Below are 21,237 nucleotides of genomic sequence, written 5' to 3' on the forward strand. Positions count from 1 at the left end.
TCGACAGACCTCGAAACGATATTCCACTTCTCGTCACATGGTCATAAGAATGAGAGGTGTTACGACCCCTAATACTGTGTAGATCGGTTTTCTCTAGCCTACCGGATCTCGAACGCTTGATTGTACTCATGCACGGAAATCCAACGAAGTCATCTTGGGAGACTGAAGGGGCCAGGCACTGTGAACCCCCGTACATCATCCGTTTCGACACCGAGCGAAGTGTTGCAGTAGTTAGCACATTGGTCTCACTTTCGAGTGGACAACGGCTCAAACCACCCTCATCTGGCCAATCTGATTTATGTTTCCCGTAATTTCCCTAAATTGCTTCATGCAAATGCCGAGATGGTGCACGGCCGACCTCCTTCACCATCCCCCCCTAATTCACCTGGTCCCCAACCCAAATCAACCTAACAACCGTTCCAACACTCAGGAAACGTCTCACGGAGAAGTGTGGTGAAATTCCCATGGGAATGAGGTGGGGCACCATACTGCTGGAAAATGAGGTCGGGAGCCATCTGGGAATCTGTGAAACAGCATCGTTCACCAGTATGTCGAGATAAGTGTGCCATGTCACAGCAGACCAAAGAGAAATAGACCAATCACACTCTGTTTATGTGACCCCAACCACACATTAACTTTTGGCGTGTCTCTTTAGTACTAAATCGCTTCTTCTTGACTCTCACTGCCCCATATCAGACAGTTACATCGCTTAACTTTGCCACAAATGTGGAAGTTAGATTTATCACTCAACACCACTGTATTGAGACAGTCGTTGTTTTCGTCTAAACCATGCGACATTTTAAAAAACTCACTTTCCGCGGTGATCCTAAGGCTTAATGTCATGCATAAGCTGTAGTTTGTAAGCACGTAGCCGCAGTCGTTTACACAAATGTCGTGCACCGTCGAAAGGATGACGGGTAGTTCCCTACATGTTTCTGTAACGGATTTACGTGGTCTTGTAGCGAATGTCTCGTGCACACTTTTCAGGATCTCTTCATTCACATACGCTCTAGGACTGGCATTTGAAATTTCTCGATGAGTTCTGTCCCATTGACAAAAGGATTTACTTGTGGGAGGATCCGCTTTCCATTCTCTTCATGCACTTCGTTAAACATGTTTATAGATTTTTAACTATGATAGCGACAGAACATACTGCACCTTTCGTTCTGGCATCCTCTTGACGACTGTCAGCAGTACTTCTACCTGCTGGATAATAAACATTGGTGCGCATGCGTCATACTACGCAGCGCTATTCATGAAATGGTGAGGATCACATTTTGGACATTGTCTCTATCGATTGTGTGTTTATCCATCAACCTAAATCGTCGAGTTATTTCTTCATATGCATTTGTTTATGTGTATTTCTAGCCCAGACACGCCCTACTTTATGGAACTGTTATTCGAAACAGCCCAATCCGGATCTCTCCGTTAGTTACATTCACACACCTCCGTGATCTTCCCACGTTAGTTCCCTCAGATCCTTTTTCTATTTCTTCTTCTTCTTCTTCTTCTTCTTCTTCTTGTTCTAAGCTCTTCACTCTAGTTCTGTGAGAAGATCGGGTAGTATCAGACAGGCGAATGCATCGGCCAAGAGCTCCTTAACTCTAGCCGTAGTGTAATGTGATCTAAGCAGGAACAAAATCGCTCACTTAATTTCCATTCAAAACTCCAGTGATTTTCGTATCAGCGATAAATTATCTGCGGCTAGTGAGTTTTTCGGTGCACGATGTCAACTTCGTATTGTATGGTTTTGTTTGCAAGTAATTAACATCACCTTTTTACTGTATCTTCAGATACAATTGACATTATTCTTTAAATTGTAGGCTGTGACAATGTTTAGCCAAAGTAATAATAGTGGGAAAGCGGAAGTTACGTTCAGGCTGTATGGGACTTAGCAATTTCGGTTTGTACTGGACAAAACAGATAGAAAAAAATTTAAATTTTACCGATTTCTTTCATTAATGGCCACATGTGGTGAAGTCAAAAAGTAAATAGGACGCAAATCTATTGACAGAAGCAGTAAAAAAAGTCAACTGACTATCGGGAAGCGAGTGAGAAATATTTTCTTAGAAGTTTATCAGGGACCAGATTTTATGTTTCGCTGGAAAACTATGACGTGGCCATGAAAGCTGTTTTAGGAAATAACAAGTTTTTTTTTCCATTCAGTGGTGAAGAGGAAACAATACCGTACGATTAATGCGTGCGTAGAAGAAGACCGAATTTAACACAACGTCTGTGAGTTTGGACCGATGAGAACTGTGCCCATGTAAATCTGAACTTCATTACTATACGTGTTACAAAAGCTTCACTAAAGGTTAAACTAATACTTCGCTTTTGGGCTATTTTGTTCAAAAGTTTAATATAAAGACTTGATTATGAATTTTTGATGATTTTAGTGAACTTTTTCCGTATGTGGAAACTTGGTACTAAAATGTAACACTTCTACATACTTTTGGTTAACTTTTATAACAATTTACAGTCCAATTTAAGCTTTTTTCTAACTAAAATGATTTTCTTGCATGTTACAGTTCCACAGAACGTACACCTCCCCCTCCATAGAATAAGAGCAACCAAAATGCAAATCATTATATATACGGGTTGGAAAAAAAATTGTGTCACGATATTGTAACCCTGGATAGCTGATGCCAGATGGAACCTAAATTACTAATCTTGCGTAAGTCGACATGGCACCATTTTTAAACTTGGCCCCACGCGCTCCGATTGGCCGCACGATTGCCCTGTTGCCGTTCGTCCGCTGACGGGCAGCGCTATGGTTGTCGGTTCACGCATAAAAACGTCCCTCGCCCTGTCACTGCCCAAACGTGATAAGCACATCAATCGGAGCACGTGGCGCCAAGTTTCCGTAGTTTAAAAATGGTTTAAAAATGGTGCGTTGTCGACCTGCACAACATTAGTAATTTTGGTTCCTACTGTATCAGCTATAAAGGGTTAAAAATTCGTCACACAACTTTTCTCCACCCCGTATATATATGCAGTGTGTCCCATTTATCTTGAACACCCTAAATAACTGTTTGTCCAGATGCAAATTGCAAAATGTTTCAAGAAAATGTTCTTTAGCCGTCAGGGCGACACCATTCAGCATGATTGCCTTCGTAACATTTCGCCTACCTTCAACAACAACAACAACAATAAGAGAAACGTTATGTCGATGCAGTTTGTAGGAAGGACGGCCTTTACTGTATGCCTACTCTACACAACAGTATTTATAAGGACTAAACTAGTATACTAAATGTAGCCGTACATAAGAAAACAGCATTTGCAATTACTGTTCTGCTAACTTACATTCCCTATAGGTGCGTAGCATTTCTACCTTCTCTTCGCTGGTGTACATTCTATTCACACAACTCTTCAACTGACAATGGTTGACGGAATGACGGGTGTGCACTCCCCTTATGATCACATTTCTTCTGTGTCAACGTCAGCACGTGGATGTGTTCCATTACCCGGAGTACCTACACTAAGCGATGGGAGCGTCAACGTCAGTCTTGTGGTATGTAATTAATAACATGGTGATTCAGTGAATGGTACACTGTAATACGTTTTCGAACTGGTACTTAGGAGAGGTAATGAATTACCGAACAAAAAATGCAGGGTGCCATTTAAAAAAGTCATACCGCTGTTCATACCTTCGTGCAAAACAAAGCTACAACGAAGGCAATCAAGCTGATTGATGTCCCCCTGACGGGTAAAGAACATTTGCTTGAAACATTTTGTAATTTGCATCTGGACAAAAAGTTACTTAGGATGATCAAGATAAAATGGGACACAGGGTGTAAATTTTAAGCTGACAAACCAGAATAACTCGAAAAATAAGCTTCACATGAAAAAATGTGTAGAGTCCAAAGATGATTATTTGCGAGGTGATTTCATCTGGTGCTAAAATTAACCCGCCATCCCAGCCCCCTGAGGGCAGGGTGGGAGGCAACTTTAAAATTTCAAATGGGAACCCCGTTTTTTATTGCAGAATCAGATTCTACATAAAAACTACATACATTTTGTCTTAAACATGTTTTTTGATTCTTGGTAGTTGGCGCTGTAATTAAAGAGAATCCATGTTCTCATTTTTGTGTAGAGAATGGTTACGGATAAATAAAAAATACTTATTGACTTCGTAAATTTTGATTCGCTAAAACTAAAACTCTCCCACTCTCTCCATAGGGTGGGGTTTGAGAGAGAGGAATTAGAGTTTTACAAATGTTGACCCAAATACTGCATTAATCTTTTTCTGCAGATTCGGATAAGTTTTGTTTCGTGGTCATGAGGCCACACAACTTTTAATTATCAAACAAATCGTCTGATTAGCTAGCTAACTAACCAAACATACTACTTACTAATGAATGAACTCATCAACTAATAGAGTAAACAAAGTAAAAGATTATCCGTAACCATTCTCCACGCATAAATAAGAACATGGATTTTCTTGAATTCCAGCACCAACTACCAAGAATCAAAACAAATGTTTACGACAAAATGAACGTAGTTTTTTATGTAGAATTTAATTCAGCAATAAAAGATGGGGGTTCCCATTTGAAATTTTAAAGTTGCTTCCCGCCACACGCCCCAGGGGCTGGGTTGGTGGGCTAATTTTAACACCAGCAGATGTCCCCCTCGAAAATAATCGACTTTGGATTCTACACATTTTTTCGTGTGAAGTTTATTTTTCGGGTTATTCGGGTTTGTCAACTTAGAATTTACACCCTGTGTATAAACCAATGAAAGTAATATGACTCTTCCACTCTCCTTCCACATTTTTTCTCCTTCAGAACTACTCCCCCACGGAAACGGGTCCTGGGGCACACGCCTAGATTGTCGTAACATTGTTATGCCACTGCGCTACGCTTCACGATACCTAAAAAGAAAGCTGTCCAAATGGCGTAATCTAGAACGTAGTTCATTGAGCCAGACTATAGCCCACACACGACTCCATCACCATCAACATGCACAACAGCAATAGCTCGACTGTATAAGAAATGGACATGCGAGTGGGCGTAGAATTCTTCATATAATCGATTTGTAAAGTTGGTTAGTGCTGTGCAAAACATTCGTCCAAGGCCTGTTGCCGGGACAGGCGCCGCGCCACGCACCTGTAGACGGGCGTGCCCAGGTCCTCGCGGTACCACAGCACCAACTGAGCCGCGTCGCCGCTCTCCATCGAGGACACGTCACACGGCAAGCGGGCGTCTCCTCCAGCCAACACGTGCACCTGCTGCAGGGGAACTGCCGGCACAAAGGAGAAGAGAAAATATATTAGTCCTCTGAATAGTGGCACAACAGTTTTACATGACACGCAGCTGAGAGAAATCAATATACGCTTAAAAACATTAACATACCCATATTTCACCTAAAATTTGTAGAAGAAGAAGCATATATAAGAACAAACTGTATGAAACGTCCCCTTAGAAAAATTTATGAATTACTGTTCTGATAAACCTCTTACATTGTTTGCTTTTCAAACAGCTGAGCAAAACTGAAGGTACTCAAACATTCACTAAAGTAACACACAATACCTTTAGCGCAACGCAATCTCACTTTCAATAATCCATACAAAAGAATGGCCCTGACTAACATTAACCTATACCTTTCACAAATCACTTACCTCACAAAGATCTTCGTTACTCAAGCTACTGCAATACAGCGAGCGCCACTACTGCCAGCTAAATAAAAGATTCAAACTACTGAAGGCACTAACTACTGTTAGGCATAGTTAGCAAATGAAAGATTTTGATAGAGAACAAACAATATATTTACCTTAATAGTGTTGAAAAGTCATAATATACATAGCAGTGCATGATATCCAGTCTTACAAATTTCAAAACTCCGCCATCTCTCTCCCCACATCCACCACTACCTTAATAGTGTTGAAAAGTCATAATATACATAGCAGTGCATGACATCCAGTCTCACAAATTTCAAAACTCCGCCATCTCTCTCCCCACATCCACCACTGCTGGCAGCTCACCTCCAACTGCGCAACGCTATGCGCTGTTAACAGCCAACAGTCCAACACTACAATGGCAGACAACAATGCAAACTAGCCACAGACTGCACACAGCACAGCCAGTGATTTTCATACAGAGCGCTACGTAACGTTGCCAATAAGAAAACATAAACAGCCTACTTACATAGCCCCCATGCTCCCCACAAAATATTTTACAAATTGTTTTGGGCAGTGGCCAATAATGATTTGATAAAATTTTTCATAATTACAATAACAAAGATATCAAATGCACACACTTGTTGATACAATGTTGGTCAAAAGCTAAAATTTTCTCACAGTCCATAAAGACAGTCCTGATCATTCATCACAGTAAAATTGCAGTGTTGTTGTTTTTTTTCTCAAAGTCTGAGCAGTAAAAGAGAATACACACGGAAGTCGTGGAGTTCCATGCTGTCTTGAAGAAGTAGTGTTGTCCTTCTAACGGAAAGACAGTGCTGACTCTTGACATGCAGACTGGTAATGGGCCACAACAGAGCAAACCCACAGCAGAGTCATTCGAAGTTTTGAAGAATATTGGTAGGTAGGTCATCACAGAGGAGACCCACTGTAGTCCTGGTAGAGAGTATGGTATTGGTGGGCCACCAGAGGTGCAGACCCACTGTAGTCCTGGTAGAGATTGTGGTATTGGTGGGCCACCAGGGGTGCAGACCCACTGTAGTCCTTGTAGAAATAATGGTATTGGTGGGTCATCAAAGATGCAGACTCACTGTAGTCCTTGTAGAGATGGCCAGCAGCCATCTGATGTGACTGTGCAGGTGCACAACCACCATTGAAGAGTCTTTCGGGTAATATAGCAAGTCCATAACCACCACTTGTGCACTCACAAAGTTTTTGGAATTGTCCTTAGAACCAGCAATGCTGTTATCCAGTTCCTTGCTAAATTATTAACACACGTGCAAACACTAAGAGTCCCTACTTCTCACATATTATCCATATACTATGACAAACAGAAACGTGTGCAGTGAAATGTAACTTACAAGATAATAATATGATGAACTGGTGATGACTACAATTTTATAACATGAGAATACAATTACAAAGATACAGAAAACATCATTAAAACATAATAATAGAGATAACATTTGTAGTAATACAGGCTGTACAAAAGAATCGAAATAACATACACATCAGTGCTTCAGGAATTATAAGTACCTACATAAAAGATCAGAATAACTTTTGAAACATCAACTTCACACATGAGCAACAAAACAGAACAGATAAATAATGTCTAGGTTTTTAACACTCGAGCTTTCAAAAGCTTTCTCCAGCATCTTCATCAAGGGCAAAAACCAATGATTTCCGGGCTGCGACAGTGCTCAATATACATAGTTGTAATGGCAGCATCCGCCGCCTTCCAGAGAGGTCCTAAGTAATGCAAGCCCCTGCGAATGCGGCAGCATCTATGTAGGTCAAACTAATCATACTGTTGTTGACCGTTGTGCTGAGCACACAAAAAATATTAAACAAAAGGAGCTTCAAGGAGACAACCGCAGCAGAAAAGTGCAAGAAAAACGGACATAAAAAGCAATTTGTAAAGAATACAGACATCCCTCAATCGTCATTAATGGGGACTCCACTACAAAAGAGGCCACCAAGACTACTAGAATGTACAGCAGCAGTTTTCCGGACACCTAGTGTACAAACTTCGTAAAGCATTATGGTGGGTTTTCGATATCGAGCGAAATCAGAGACGGGGAAGCGGAAACGATAGTTTCAAACATGGCGTCGGCCCCTCGCCATCTTATGTCACTCGGTGCTGCCGAAAGAAAGAGCTGCTATGGGCCGCCCAACTCGCCGACCCGCGCACGCGTCTCTTCTAGGCATACTTCAGTGGAAGGCTTCAGACACTGCTATCACGCTGCAACAATCGGAGCACTGTGCCAGCCTCTGCAGTCAGTGGTTTTTATTCCCGACGATGACGGAAGATAAAGATGTCAAAGGCTCAACTGTTCTGTTCAAAGTTATGGCCGGCCGCGGTGGTCTAGCGGTTCTGGCGCTGCAGTCCGGAACCGCCGGACTGCTACGGTCGCAGGTTCGAATCCTGCCTCGGGCATGGGTGTGTGTGATGTCCTTAGGTTAGTTAGGTTTACGTAGTTCTAAGTTCTAGGGGACTTATGACCTAAGATGTTGAGTCCCATAGTGCTCAGAGCCATTTGAACCATTTGAATCAAAGTTATGCGGCTTAAAAAAAATTACGTACTCATGCCACGATAAATACTCCAAGAATATATATATATATATATATATATATATATATATATATATATATATATATATATATAGGGTGCTACAAAAAGGTGCTGCCAAACGTTCAGGAAACATTCCTCACACACAAATAAACAGAAGATGTTATGTGGACATGTGTCCGGAAACGCTTAATTTTCATGTTCGAGCTCATTTTAGTTTCGTCAGTATGTACTGTACTTCCTCGATTCACAGCCAGTTGGCCCAATTGAAGGAAGGTAATGTTGACTTCGGTGCTTGTGTTGGCATTGCTCTACAGTACTAGCATCAAGCACATCAGTATGTAGCATCAACAGGTTAGTGTTCATCACGAACGTGGTTTTGTAGTCAGTGCAATGTTTACAAATGCGGAGTTGGCAGATTACCATTTGATGTATGGATTAGCACGGGGCAATAGCCGTGGCGCGGTACGTTTGTATCGAGACAGATTTCCAGAACGAAGGTGTCCCGACAGGAAGACGTTCGAAGCAATTGATCGGCGTCTTAGGGAGCACGGAACATTCCAGCCTATGACTCGCGCCTGGGGAAGACCTAGAACGACGAGGTCACCTGCAATGGACGAGGCAATTCTTCGTCCAGTTGACGATAACCCTAATGTCAGCGTCAGAGAAGTTGGTGTTGTACAAGGTAACGTTGACCACGTCACTGTGTGGAGAGTGCTACGGGAGAACCAGTTGTTTCCGTACCATGTACAGCGTGTGCAGGCACTATCAGCAGCTGATTGGCCTCCACGGGTACACTTCTGCGAATGGTTCATCCAACAATGTGTCAATCCTTATTTCAGTGCAAATGTTATCTTTACGGATGAGGCTTCATTCCAACGTGATCAAATTGTAAATTTTCACAATCAACATGTGTGGGCTGACGAGAATCCGCAGGCAATTGTGCAATCACGTCATCAACACAGATTTTCTGTGAACGTTTGGGCAGGCATTGTTGGTGATGTCTTGATTAGGCCCCATGTTCTTCCACCTACGCTCAATGGAGCACGTTATCGTGAATTCATACGGGATACCCAACCTGTGCTGCTAGAACATGTGCCTTTACAAGTACGACACAACATGTGGTTCATGCACGATGGAGCTCCTGCACATTTCAGTCGAAGTGTTCGTACGCTTCTCAACAACAGATTCGGTGACCGATGGATTGGTAGAGGCGGACCAATTCCATGGCCTCCACGCTCTCCTGACCTCAACCCTCTTGACTTTCATTTATGGGGCATTTGAAAGCTCTTGTCTACGCAACCCCGGTACCAAATGTAGAGACTCTTCGTGCTCGTATTGTGGGCGGCTGTGATACAATACGCCATTCTGCAGGGATTCCATGCGACGGAGGGTGGATGCATGTATCCTCGCTAACGGAGGACATTTTGAACATTTCCTGTAACAAAGTGTTTAAAGTCACGCTGGTACGTTCTGTTGCTGTGTGTTCCCATTCCATGATTAATGTGATTTGAAGAGAAGTAATAAAATGAGCTCTAACATGGAAAGTAAGCGTTTCTCAGGAAAATTTTTGGTCGGGTACAAGAGCAAGGAATCTGGAAGAAGAGACCAACATCAGAATTATATAAATACACAGACAAGATTACGGATACAATAAGGAAAAGAAGAATGCAGTTCTACGGACATATCCACAGGATGAATGAAAACAGAAATGCAAAGCGAATTCTTAATGTCATCAACTAAGGCAGGGGAAAAACAAAATGGATAAAAGAAATTGAAGAGGACCTCAGACAAGCACACATAACAGTATACGATGCAGAAAATAGAACTGAATTCAGGAACATCATCAAAATACATAAATTTGACACCACAACACAGAAGAGACCAGGATGCAAATGGACAGCGGAGCGAAAGAAACAACACAGTGAACACATGAAGAAAATTTGGGCTCAGAAAAAACATAATCAATCATCATTAAGGAATTCAAGTTCAAACGCTCTCTTTAAATGGGAATAATCGAAAATAATAATAATAACAAAGGCTGAGTCCTTTACATTGATGACACAAATGGCTCTGAGCACTATGGGACTTAACATCTGTGGTCATCAGTCCCCTAGAACTTAGAACTACTTAAACCTAACTAACCATAGGACATGACACACATCCATGCCCGAGGCAGGATTCGAACCTGCGACCGTAGCGGTCACGCGGTTCCAGACTGAAGCGCCTTTAACCGCACGGCCACACCGGCCGGCTGATGACACAAGTTTGTGGGATGAACTCTCTCGCAGTCTTAAGAACCTGTTTAACGGTAAAGTGCGTTCCTGTCCGGTTTCTGTGCTTGTGTGTTACCTGAAAACGATGATAACCAGCACTTATAAAGTTCTCTCGCTCGTTTGGAATACTGTGCATCTACAGTCATGTTTTAATATGCAATCATGCATATGGGTGATTGTACGAGTCGCTTAGTAATAAGTTCTATGCTAACGAATGAGTAAAAAGCAATGATGGCCCAACTCTGGGTTACTGCAAACCGAGTTGAAAGATTGCGTGAACAGATTTAGGACAAATAAAATGAGATAACATCCTACGCCGTACTCTCTTTCGCGCTTGCGCGGATTACGATTAAGTTCAGTTCACCACCCCGTGCTTTGCGGTGTGTGTGTGTGTGTGTGCCAACATTTTCGTCTCGAGTAGCATTTGCATACTATACCTCAATTATTTGCTAGATATATTCCAATGTCTGTCTTCCTCTACAGTTTTAACTCTCTACACCTTCCTCTAGTACCTTGGAAGTAATCCACTGATGTAACAGATGTCCTGTCATCATGCCCCATCTTCTTGTCAGTATTTCCCACAGTCCATTTTTCACTACGAAAGAATGCTGTGCTCCAAACATACATTCTCAGATATTCTTTTCTCAAATCAAGGCCTATGTTAAACCCCTTTAGTTTACCCTTGTTTTTCTCATAACTTCGAACGTCTTGCTCCATTTGACACTATCTAACGCTTTTTTTCCCTGTCGACAAATCCTATGAATGTGGAATTACCATTGCGTTCTTAATGTTATCGCCATCGCTTCTAATTTCACTGTAGGATGTTTTAACTTCTCTATAAGCTGAGTCAGTCATTCCGACAACCATTTATTTTTCGATTTCTTCACATTCTTCATACAGCGATTCTTTTTAGCTTCCTTGCACTTGCTGTTTCTTTAATTCCCAATTGACTTGTATTTTTCTTTTCCTGAATGTCGCTGAATGTTTTTGTATTTCCTTCTTTCGTCAATAACTGAAGTATTTCTTCTGTTACCCATGGCTTCCTTGCATGTACCTTCCTTATACCATGTTTTTCTCTCTAACTCCTGTGATTGCCCTAGTTCGAGTTACCCATCCGTCTTCAACTGAACTGCCTACTGGGCTACTCATTAACACAGTATCTATAGCTTCAGTGAACTTCAAGCGTACCACTCTATTCCTTAATACTTCGGTATCTCAATTCTTTCGACAATGATTCTTCCTAATTATTCTCTTAAACGTCATCCTACTCTTCGTCATTACTAATTTGTGATCTGACTATGTATCTGCTCCTGGATTGCCTTACGATCCAATATCTGTTTGCGGATTTCTGCCTGACTATTACGTAATATAACTGGAATCTTCCCGCATATCCCTGCCTTTTCCGTGTATATCTCCTGCTCTTGTGATTCTTGAATAGAGTATTCACTATTTATATGGAACTTTGTCCCAGAACTGTATTGGAGTTTTCCCTCTCTCATTCCTACTACGAAGCCCATATTCTCTTATGTCCCTTTCTTCTCCGCTTTCCCCAGTAACTGCATATAAATCCTCCATGATTATTGAATTTTCATATCCCTTTACGCATTGAATTACCCCGTCAGTAACCTTATATACTTCTCCTGCCCTTACTTCTTCTCCTTGCGACGTTGGTATGTATACCTGACCTATTGTGGTCGGTGTTGGTTCGCTGTCGATTCTGATGAAAACTGCCCTGTCATTCAGCTGTTCATAGTAATCATCCTCTGCGCCACTTGCCTACTCATAACGAATCCTACCCGCTTTATACCATTCTGGTGCTGTTGATATTACCTTATACTCGTCTGACCCAAAATCCTTGTCTTCTTTCAGTTTCACACCGCTGACACCCACTATATCTCGCTTGAGACTTAGCATTTCCCTTTTCATATTTTGTAGCCTTCCTACCACGTTTAAACTTTTGACAGTCCACGCTCCGTCTCGTTGAACGTTACCCTTTCCTCGGCTATTCAGCCTTTTTCACACGGCCATCTTCTTTGGCACTCCCCTCCCGGACATCCAAATGCTAGACCAGTCCGGAATATTTTGCCAGTGAAGAGATTATCATGACCCTTCTTCAGTAACAAGAGACATGTGCTGTGGATACACATTATTGGTCTAAATGCAATGGTTTCCATTGCAGTCTGAATCTTCATGCTGTTGATAATTGCTGATTCTTCCCCCTTTTGCGAGCATTTTCCCATCTCAATGGCAAGAGAGTGCCCTCAAACTCTGTCCGCTCTTCTACCCTATTTAACAAGGCCACTGGCCAAACGAGGGTGACTTCCACAAAGGAAGTCTTCGGGTGCCATTGCTGATGATTTTTATTCAAAATTTAAGTAGTAGCGATGTTCTAAAACGGGACCCAGGATGTTTTGTTTACTACCTAAAGTCACTATCCCTAGCCGATAGGTGAAGAGATAGTAATGGAAAACAGGTTGCAATAAAACAAGATAGAAGCCAAGATTTTGTGTACTTAGTGGAAATCAGCATTAATATTAGACAGAATAAGACATTCATGATTTGTTTAAAGATTTTGGCTGCAGTCCTGAGACAGACTAGTTACGTTATCTCATGTTCATCAAAGTGCAGCTGGCTGAACAACTCTAAAGAAGGTATCCTAGCGTATAATGCCGAATCATCATTTGATTTCATATCCTCCGCATTTACAGAAACGTGAGAAAGACGCAGGCTAAATTCCACCTTGACGCCTCTGTTATTCAATTTACTTCATAAAAGAAGCAATAACAAAAATTAAAGAGATTTTCGGAAAAAGAAATAGAAGTAGAAGAGAACAGATACCAAAACGAATATTTTGGAATACTGCCCGTGAAAAAGCAGTGGTCGATATAACTAAAAAGGATATTTCCATAAACGCCATTCTTGAAATAATTTTATTACAGAAACTAATGCTGAATACTGATCACTGATCTCATAGCTCGTCTGGTTCAGGACACTGTATGGAAGTGAAATACGACCATCGCAAATGCACTCAACAAGATACTGGGAACATTTTAAATATGCTGGCATCGAATGATGTTAAGAATGAAGTGGATAGATAAAATGTGAAGTACAAAAACACCAAAAGAAGAGAGAGGAATTTAGACTTTGTAAGGTCTTAGGGACAACGACGGTGACGTGCTACTTTGGAGCGAAATATGTGTCTCTGGGAAGTGGAATAGGAGGGTAAATTAGTTGAAGCCGACAAAGAGTACAAAATGCAAGAAACGTTGTAGAAGATGTAAGTATAGCACTTACTAAGTGCCCAAAACATTAGGACAACACAGATAACAGTCAAACATGTCAAAAACGATGAATAAAAATACTGACAACCACCTGGAACCAAGTTCGAAGGCTAGCAACTCAATATCGCCGCAATGGACAATCTTACGCTATGGACAACACACACCCATGCCCCAGGGAGAACTCCAACCTCCGACGGGCGCAGCCGCACGGGCCGTGACAAGGCGCCCTTAGACGGTACGGCTACCCCGCGCGGCGCAGTGGTCAAATACGCATGTGTGTAGAGCGACTGTGTAGCATTTGGGGAGAGGGAAGGAGACACTGCGGCAATCAATAATCATCATCATCCTCAATATGAGAAAAACTGGACGATGCCTATTGACATGCTACAAAATGTCATCTCAGGTACCACAGATTGCTAAGTCACCCAGGATTTGGCCAGTTTCTTGTTGTACCTTGTATCTCCATCACTCTGTCACGTGTAACGACATTGTCTGGGAATCTAATTTTCTTGCTCGTACTCTTGTTCAACAAGTGTAGATTTTATCACATTTCATGTCATTCATACTAGCTGAGGTGACTGATGTTGTTGTGGTCTTCAGTCCTGAGACTGGTTTGATGCAGCTCTCCATGCTACTCTATTCTGTGTCAGCTTCTTCATCTCCCTTGTACCTCCTGCAACTTGCATCCTTCAGAATCTGCTTAGTGTATTCATCTCTTGATCTTCCTCAACATTTTGTACCTTCCACGCTGCCCTCCAGTACTAGATTTGTGATCCCTTCACGCCTCAGAACATGTCCTACCAACCGATCTCTTCTTCTAGTCAAGTTGTGCCACAAACTCCTCTTCTCCCAAATTCTATTCAATACCTCCTCATTAGTTATGTGATCTACCCATCTAATCTTCAGTATTCTTCTGTAGCAACACATTTCGAAAGCTTCAATTCTCTTCTTGTCCAAACTATTTATCGTCCGTGTTTCACTTCCATACATGGCTACACTCCATACAAATACATTCAGAAACGACTTCCTGACACTTAAATCTATACTCGATGTTAACAAATTTCTCTTCTTCCCTTTTTCTAGTCAAGTTGTGCCACAAACTCCTCTTCTCCCCAGTCCTATTCAATACCTCCTCATTAGTTATGTGATTTACCCATCTAATCTTCAGCATTCTCCTGTAGCGCCACATTTCGAAAACTTCTATTCTCTTCTTGTGAAAACTATTTATCGTCCATGTTTCACTTCCATATATGGCTACACTCCTTACAAATACTTTCAGAAACGACTTCCTGACACATAAATCTATACTCGATGTTAACAAACTTCTCTCCTTCAGAAACGCTTTCCTTGCCATTGGCAATCTACGATTCATATCTTCTCTACTTCGACCATCATCAGTTATTTTGCTCCCCAAATAGTAAAAAGCCTTTACTACTTTAAGTGTATCGTTTCGTAATCTAATACCCTCGGTACCACCCGATTTAATTCCACTACATTACATTATCCTCGTTTTGCTTTTGTTGATGTTCATCTTATATCCTTCTTTCAAGACACTGTTCATTCCGTTCAACTGCTCTTCCAAGTCCTTTGCTGTCTCTGACAGAATTACAATGTCATCGGCGAACCTCAAAGTTTTTATTTCTTCTCCATGGATTTTAAGTCCTACTCCGAATTTTTCTTTTGTTTCCCTTAGTGCTTGCCCAATATACAGATTGAATAACATAGGGGAGAGGCTACAACCCTGTCTCACTCCCTTCCCAACAACTGCTTCCCTTTCAAGTCCCTCAACTCTTATAACTGCCATCTGGTTTCTGAATAAATTGTAAATAGCCTTTCGCTCCCTGTATTTTACCCCTGCCACCTTCAGAATTTGAAAGAGAGTATTCCAGTCAACATTGTCCAAAGCTTTCTCTAAGTCTACAAATGCTAGAAACATATATGACTGATATGGGCAATAAATTATTCCGACGCAAAGACAATTTCAGTAGGACATTAAAAGTTTCTCTCTATTGTTCGTTCATTTTCTTGTTCTTTGCCGTACTGACACGCACTTTCTTATTTTACTCTTCGATGACGTTAGGTTTTATCGATTTACACCCTCTAAGCATACCTTTCATCTCTTATTTGATCTTGTGTTGTCATCTCTGACTATCTTTGTTGACCACTCATCGTCATAGTTGTTGTCGTGAATCTGAAGTGTGCACATCGTAAAAATATAGTTGTACGGTATCCAATTCAATATATATGGTAATTATTCTATGTGCGCCAACGTTTTGATGTCTCCATTCCTTTTCTGCATGGGGATCTCAAGATGACGCTGAGAAGTAACGAAACAGCCTGCTTAGACAGTAAAATTTTTAAGAAGAATTAAGGCTGTTGGTATTCTGCACAGCTGGAGTCTATCAAATTACTTTTGAAGACTACAAGAAAAAATATTTTGGATAAGTATTTCGGTTCTCTGATTTTCACTTAAAGGAACATGCGCAGAAAAGCAAGAAATGAGTGTTGAAGCTTCTCCTTGTTGGTAAAGACTCAGCGTTATTAACACGAATGAAAATTCGAAAATCCTGCATAAAATTAGTAAAGGAAGACAGTTGGAAATGTTTGAGAAATCAGGAATATACACACATCAAAAAAACTTTTGCGTCACCTCAGTTCCGCGAGTTCCGGGACCTATACAGAATATTGGAATAGAGATTAACATAAACATCATTTCCGCCCTTTATATTGCTTATGAAAACCAACCATTTCATGTTGAACCATCATACAGCGAGACCCTCAGAGGTGGTGGTCTAGATTGCTATACACGGCGGTACCTTTAATACCCAGCAGCACGTCCTCTAGCATTGATGCAAGCCTGTATTTGTCGTCTCATACTATCCACAAGTTCATCAAGGCACTGTTGATCCCCACTGTCCCACTCTTAGGCGGCGATTCATCGTAGATCCCTCAGAGTAGTCGGTGCGTCACGTCGTCCATAAACAGCCCTTTTCAATCTAACCCAGGCATGTTCGATAAGGTTCATGTCCGGAGAACATGCTGGCCACTCTAGTCGAGCGATGTCGTTATCCTGAAGGAAGTAATTCAAAAGATGTGCACTATGGGGGCGCGAATTGTCGTGCATTGAGACGAAATCCTCGCCAATATGCTGCCGATATGGTTGCGCTATCGGTCGGAGGGTGGCATTCACGTATCGTACAGCCGTTATGGCGCCTTCCATGACCACCAGCGGCGTGCGTCGGCCCCACATAATGCCACCCCATAACACTAAGGAACATACACCTTGCTGCACTCGCTAGACAGTGTGTCTAAGGTGTTCAGGCTGACCGAACTGCCCCGAAACACGTCTTCGACGATTGTGTCGTTGCGACACTCATCGGTGAAGACAATGTGATACCAATCCTGAGCGGTCCATTCGGCATGTTGTGGGGCCCATCTTTTCCGCGCTGCATAGTGTCGTTGTTGCAAAGATGGACCTCGCCATGGATGTCAGGAGTGAAGTTGCGCAACGTGCAGCCTATTGCGTGAAGGTTGAGTCGTAACACGACGCCCTGTGGGTACACGAAAGGCATTATTCAACATGGTGGCGTTGCTGTTAGGGTTCCTTTGAGCCATAAGCCGCAGGTAAAGGTCATCCACTGCAGCAGTAGCCCTTGGGCGGCCTGAGCAAGACATGTCATCGACAGTTCCTGTCTCTCTCTATCTCCTCCATGTCCGAATAACATCGCTTTGATACACTCCGAGACGACTAGACTCCACCCTTGTTGAGAGCCCTTCCTGGCACAAAGTAACCGCGGTACTGACCGTCTATGCATGGTTGAACACGACAACACGAGCCGTGTGCCTCCTTCCTGGTGGAATGACCGGAACTGATGGGCTGTCGGACCCACTCCGTCTAATAGGCGCTTCTCATAAATGGTTGTTTACATCATTTGGCGGGTTTAGTGACATCTCTCAACAGTCAAAGTGGTTGAGTCTGTGATACAATATTCACAATGCACTTCTGTCTTCAGGAGTTCTGGGAACCGGGGTAATGGCAAACTTTTTTTGATGTTTGTATGTCATCCATTTCACTGGGTCGACTTTACTGCTTCCCTTTCGCAAGTTGTAACCGTCTACTGGAAGACGGCTCCAAATTGTAGCGTGTAACATGGCGGTGTTGTAATGTAACTATATCGGGTGTCAGAGCCAGCGTCCTGCAATTAAGTTTCCAACCACAGAAAACGTGCCGAAGAGTTCGTCCACGCATGAAAATGGAAAGCCACGACCACACACGCACGCTGCGAAATGTGCATCGGTGAGTCGTCTTGATTTCGCTATCATCGACCATTCTCCATATGGTCCCGACTTGCTTCCAGAACTGAAAGAACACCTTCCTGAACTTTACACTGAAATTGATAGAACGGTGCCAGAAGAGGTAAGGTGGTGGGTCCGTCTACAAAGTCATTCTACGCTGACAGTGTCAATGAACTGGTCTCACGTTGGAAGATTGTCTTCATCGCCAGAGTGACTATGTTGAGAAATAAATAGGTAATCATATAGAATAAAGACGCAGAAAGATAATAATGGTAGTTTTATTTCAAAATCTGTAAGAGTTTTCACAAAAAACATTCAGAGGTTATACATTCCAGTACGCCCTCGTGCTACTGCAGCATACTGCGTCTCAGTATAGACAATGAGCGCCTGTACTAAAAATATTGATGTAGAGCTCACAAGGGGAGGCCGCCAATTGTGAAATTCAGATTCAATTCATACTGCGCATAATAAAAGCTCATGGCCAGAGGTGTAACGTGGCAAAGCACCAAGATGCACTTCTCAGCCGTTGTCGAGAAAATCGACAGTTAAAAGAAACCGTTGCGGTGAAATGCTCTCTACGGTTCATAATTTTATACAGCGTCGTGGCGTAGCGGTAAGCGCTCGGGTTTGTAATCAGAAGGTCGCCGGATCGAATCCCGCGCCATGCAACATTTCTTTATTATTAGTTTTATATATATATATATATATATATATATATATATATATATATATATATATATATATAGAGAGAGAGAGAGAGAGAGAGAGAGAGAGAGAGAAACTATTAATGAATTGCTTATGCATTTTGGTGAAGGCGGATCGCTCTCCAATTGTACCGCCTCCATTTTTCCGTTTGTTTAACAGGGTGTACCAAAGCTCTCACGTCCGCACTGATTTTCGACGATGTTATAAGTAGCGCTAGGGACTGCATCTACCTTCTTTCGAAGTTAGCATGCAACTACGCTTTTATGCGGCGGCTCGTTTCGGCCCATTCAACATCTGTCCTTCAAGTGTAATGAGCGAGTAACGGAGCTTATATTTCATACCTGCCACAGCAAATTTGTGTTCGTGGGGTTTCTATTCCAATTCGAACGTTTGACTTACGCTATACGTATTCGTTTCGGAATATCGTTTCTACGTCTTCCGTTAACTATACGTGGTTAACATTATGAAGACAATTAATAACATTTGTGAAATACAACTTTGTTTGTGGAAAACATAATGATGTTCGAAGTCGCCAGTTTTTCCACGACAAACGACCTTCAACAACTTATTATATGCATAATTGTGCCAACTGATTGCCAGGAATTATATATATATATATATATATATATATATATATATATATGTGTGTGTGTGTGTGTGTGTGTGTGTACAGACACATTTGAATAACAAAAAACAAATACTAAAAAAAATTGCATGGCGCGAGATTCGATCCGGCGACCTTTGGATTACGAACCCGAGCGCTTACCGCTGCGCCACGACGCTGTCGATAATTATTAATCGTTGAGAGTATTTCACCGCAACGGTTGATTTTAACTGTCGATTTTCTCGACAACGGCTGAGAAGTGCATCTTGGCGCTTTGCCATATTACACCTCTGGCCATAAGCGTTTATCATGCGCAGTATGAATTGAATCTGAATTTCACAATTGGCGGCCTCCCCTTGTCAGTGAATCGATGCGGATTAGAAGTTTTGGCCTTCCAACAAGGTTCAACAAAATAAGAAATGGAGTGAGTCGTTGTAAAACCTTCGTGAGGAAGTTGTCCGATTGTGGTAAGGTCTTATGGGACCAAATTGCTGAGGTCATCGGTCCCTAATCTTACGCTAAGGACAACACACACATCCATGCCCGAGGGAGGACTCGAACTTCCGAAGGAGGGAGCCGCGCGGACCGTGACAAGACGCCCCAGACCGCTCGGCTACCCCGCGCGGCTGAGAAACTGGGTTCTTCAAATGATCCTTTCTGCGAGTGCAGTAAACTCCATACTACAGACCACATCATTATGGTGTAATTTTATTATGCACCGTATCACCGTCCTCTGTCAAGTCGAGCGAGTACGTACAGGGTCTAGTCACGCAAATGTGACCACCCCTGCGTCTGAGGTCAACGTCCAACAACTCACGAACTTCAGTTGGGAGCACTAACAGTGGAGGGAATATAAAGCATATCGGGGAACACAGAAAACAGTGCAGTCGTGGCCCTGCGGGAACAGAGCGATTTACCTGACGTCATAAAGTGCATGACGATTGGATTTCAGGCCAAGGATGCAAGCATTTCTGAAGCAGCAAAGTTTTTAACCTGTATTGCCGTGGTAAAAGGATACCGTGCACTGCAAAATGGCGCTATCCAAACCGGCATCGACGCAACTTTGGTCCACCAAGGGCCCTAGATGACAGGGTTGAACAACGGCTGTGGAGATGTGTAAGAGCAAATAAAGGTGCAACTGTTCAACAACTGACTGCGCTGATGAACCAAAGGGCAATCAACAGCGTCTCCTCGACGGCAGTACAGCGAACCTTGTTGCGTATGTGCCTCCATAGCAGACACCTGATTTACGCACCAAATGCTTATTGCTGTTCGTCGGCAATGAGGGGTGAAATCTGGGCTGGAGGCTACAGCGTTAAGATCTGGAGAATGTTTTCGTGGCATTCTCGTTCTTTTCTTTCTCTTGCTACTGCCTTTGTCCTGCATTGTGCGCAGGGTCGTCAGGGTTAAGTACGGATTTGGAATGGTTAATTTTTAAGGGGTGGCCGGATGCCCTTCCTGCCGCCACCCCATACCCCCCCGGGACGGAATTAGCGTACCCCAGCTGTCTGCGTCTAGTGTAAATCGTGAAACAATGTGAATGTGTTACATATGTCTACGAGTCGTGTAACTGAGGCGAGACGTGGGGACCAGCCCGGTATTCACCTATTAGGATGTGGAAAACCGTCTAAAAACCACATCCAGGCAGGCCGGCACACAGGCCATCGTCGTTAATCCGCCGGGCGGATTCGATCCGGGGTCGGCGCGCCTGCCCGAGTCCAGGGAACAGCGCTTTAGCGCTCTCGGTTATCCTGGCGGTTTTTTCGTGGCATTCTCGTTCTGGTAGATAAAATGGATCAATACATGTATGAACCTACGCTTCCAGACCATGTACACCCCTACATGCGGCTTTCTTTCTTCGGCACGATGG

The 21,237-nt window shown here is 42.6% G+C and overlaps 1 protein-coding gene across 1 annotated transcript in view; it reads right to left on the reverse strand.

Annotated features, from left to right (window-relative positions):
* The window catches only part of LOC126260711 (hemicentin-1-like), a 768,668-nt gene that overhangs the window by 338,064 nt on the left and 409,367 nt on the right, over positions 1-21,237 (reverse strand). Inside the window, exon 2 of the mRNA XM_049958048.1 lies at positions 5,106-5,238. Coding sequence (XP_049814005.1) covers positions 5,106-5,238 — 133 coding nt within the window. The remainder of the gene's footprint in view (positions 1-5,105; positions 5,239-21,237) is intronic.

Source organism: Schistocerca nitens, chromosome 5 (genome assembly GCF_023898315.1).
Source record: "Schistocerca nitens isolate TAMUIC-IGC-003100 chromosome 5, iqSchNite1.1, whole genome shotgun sequence".
In the NCBI taxonomy this organism is placed as follows: domain Eukaryota; kingdom Metazoa; phylum Arthropoda; class Insecta; order Orthoptera; family Acrididae; genus Schistocerca; species Schistocerca nitens.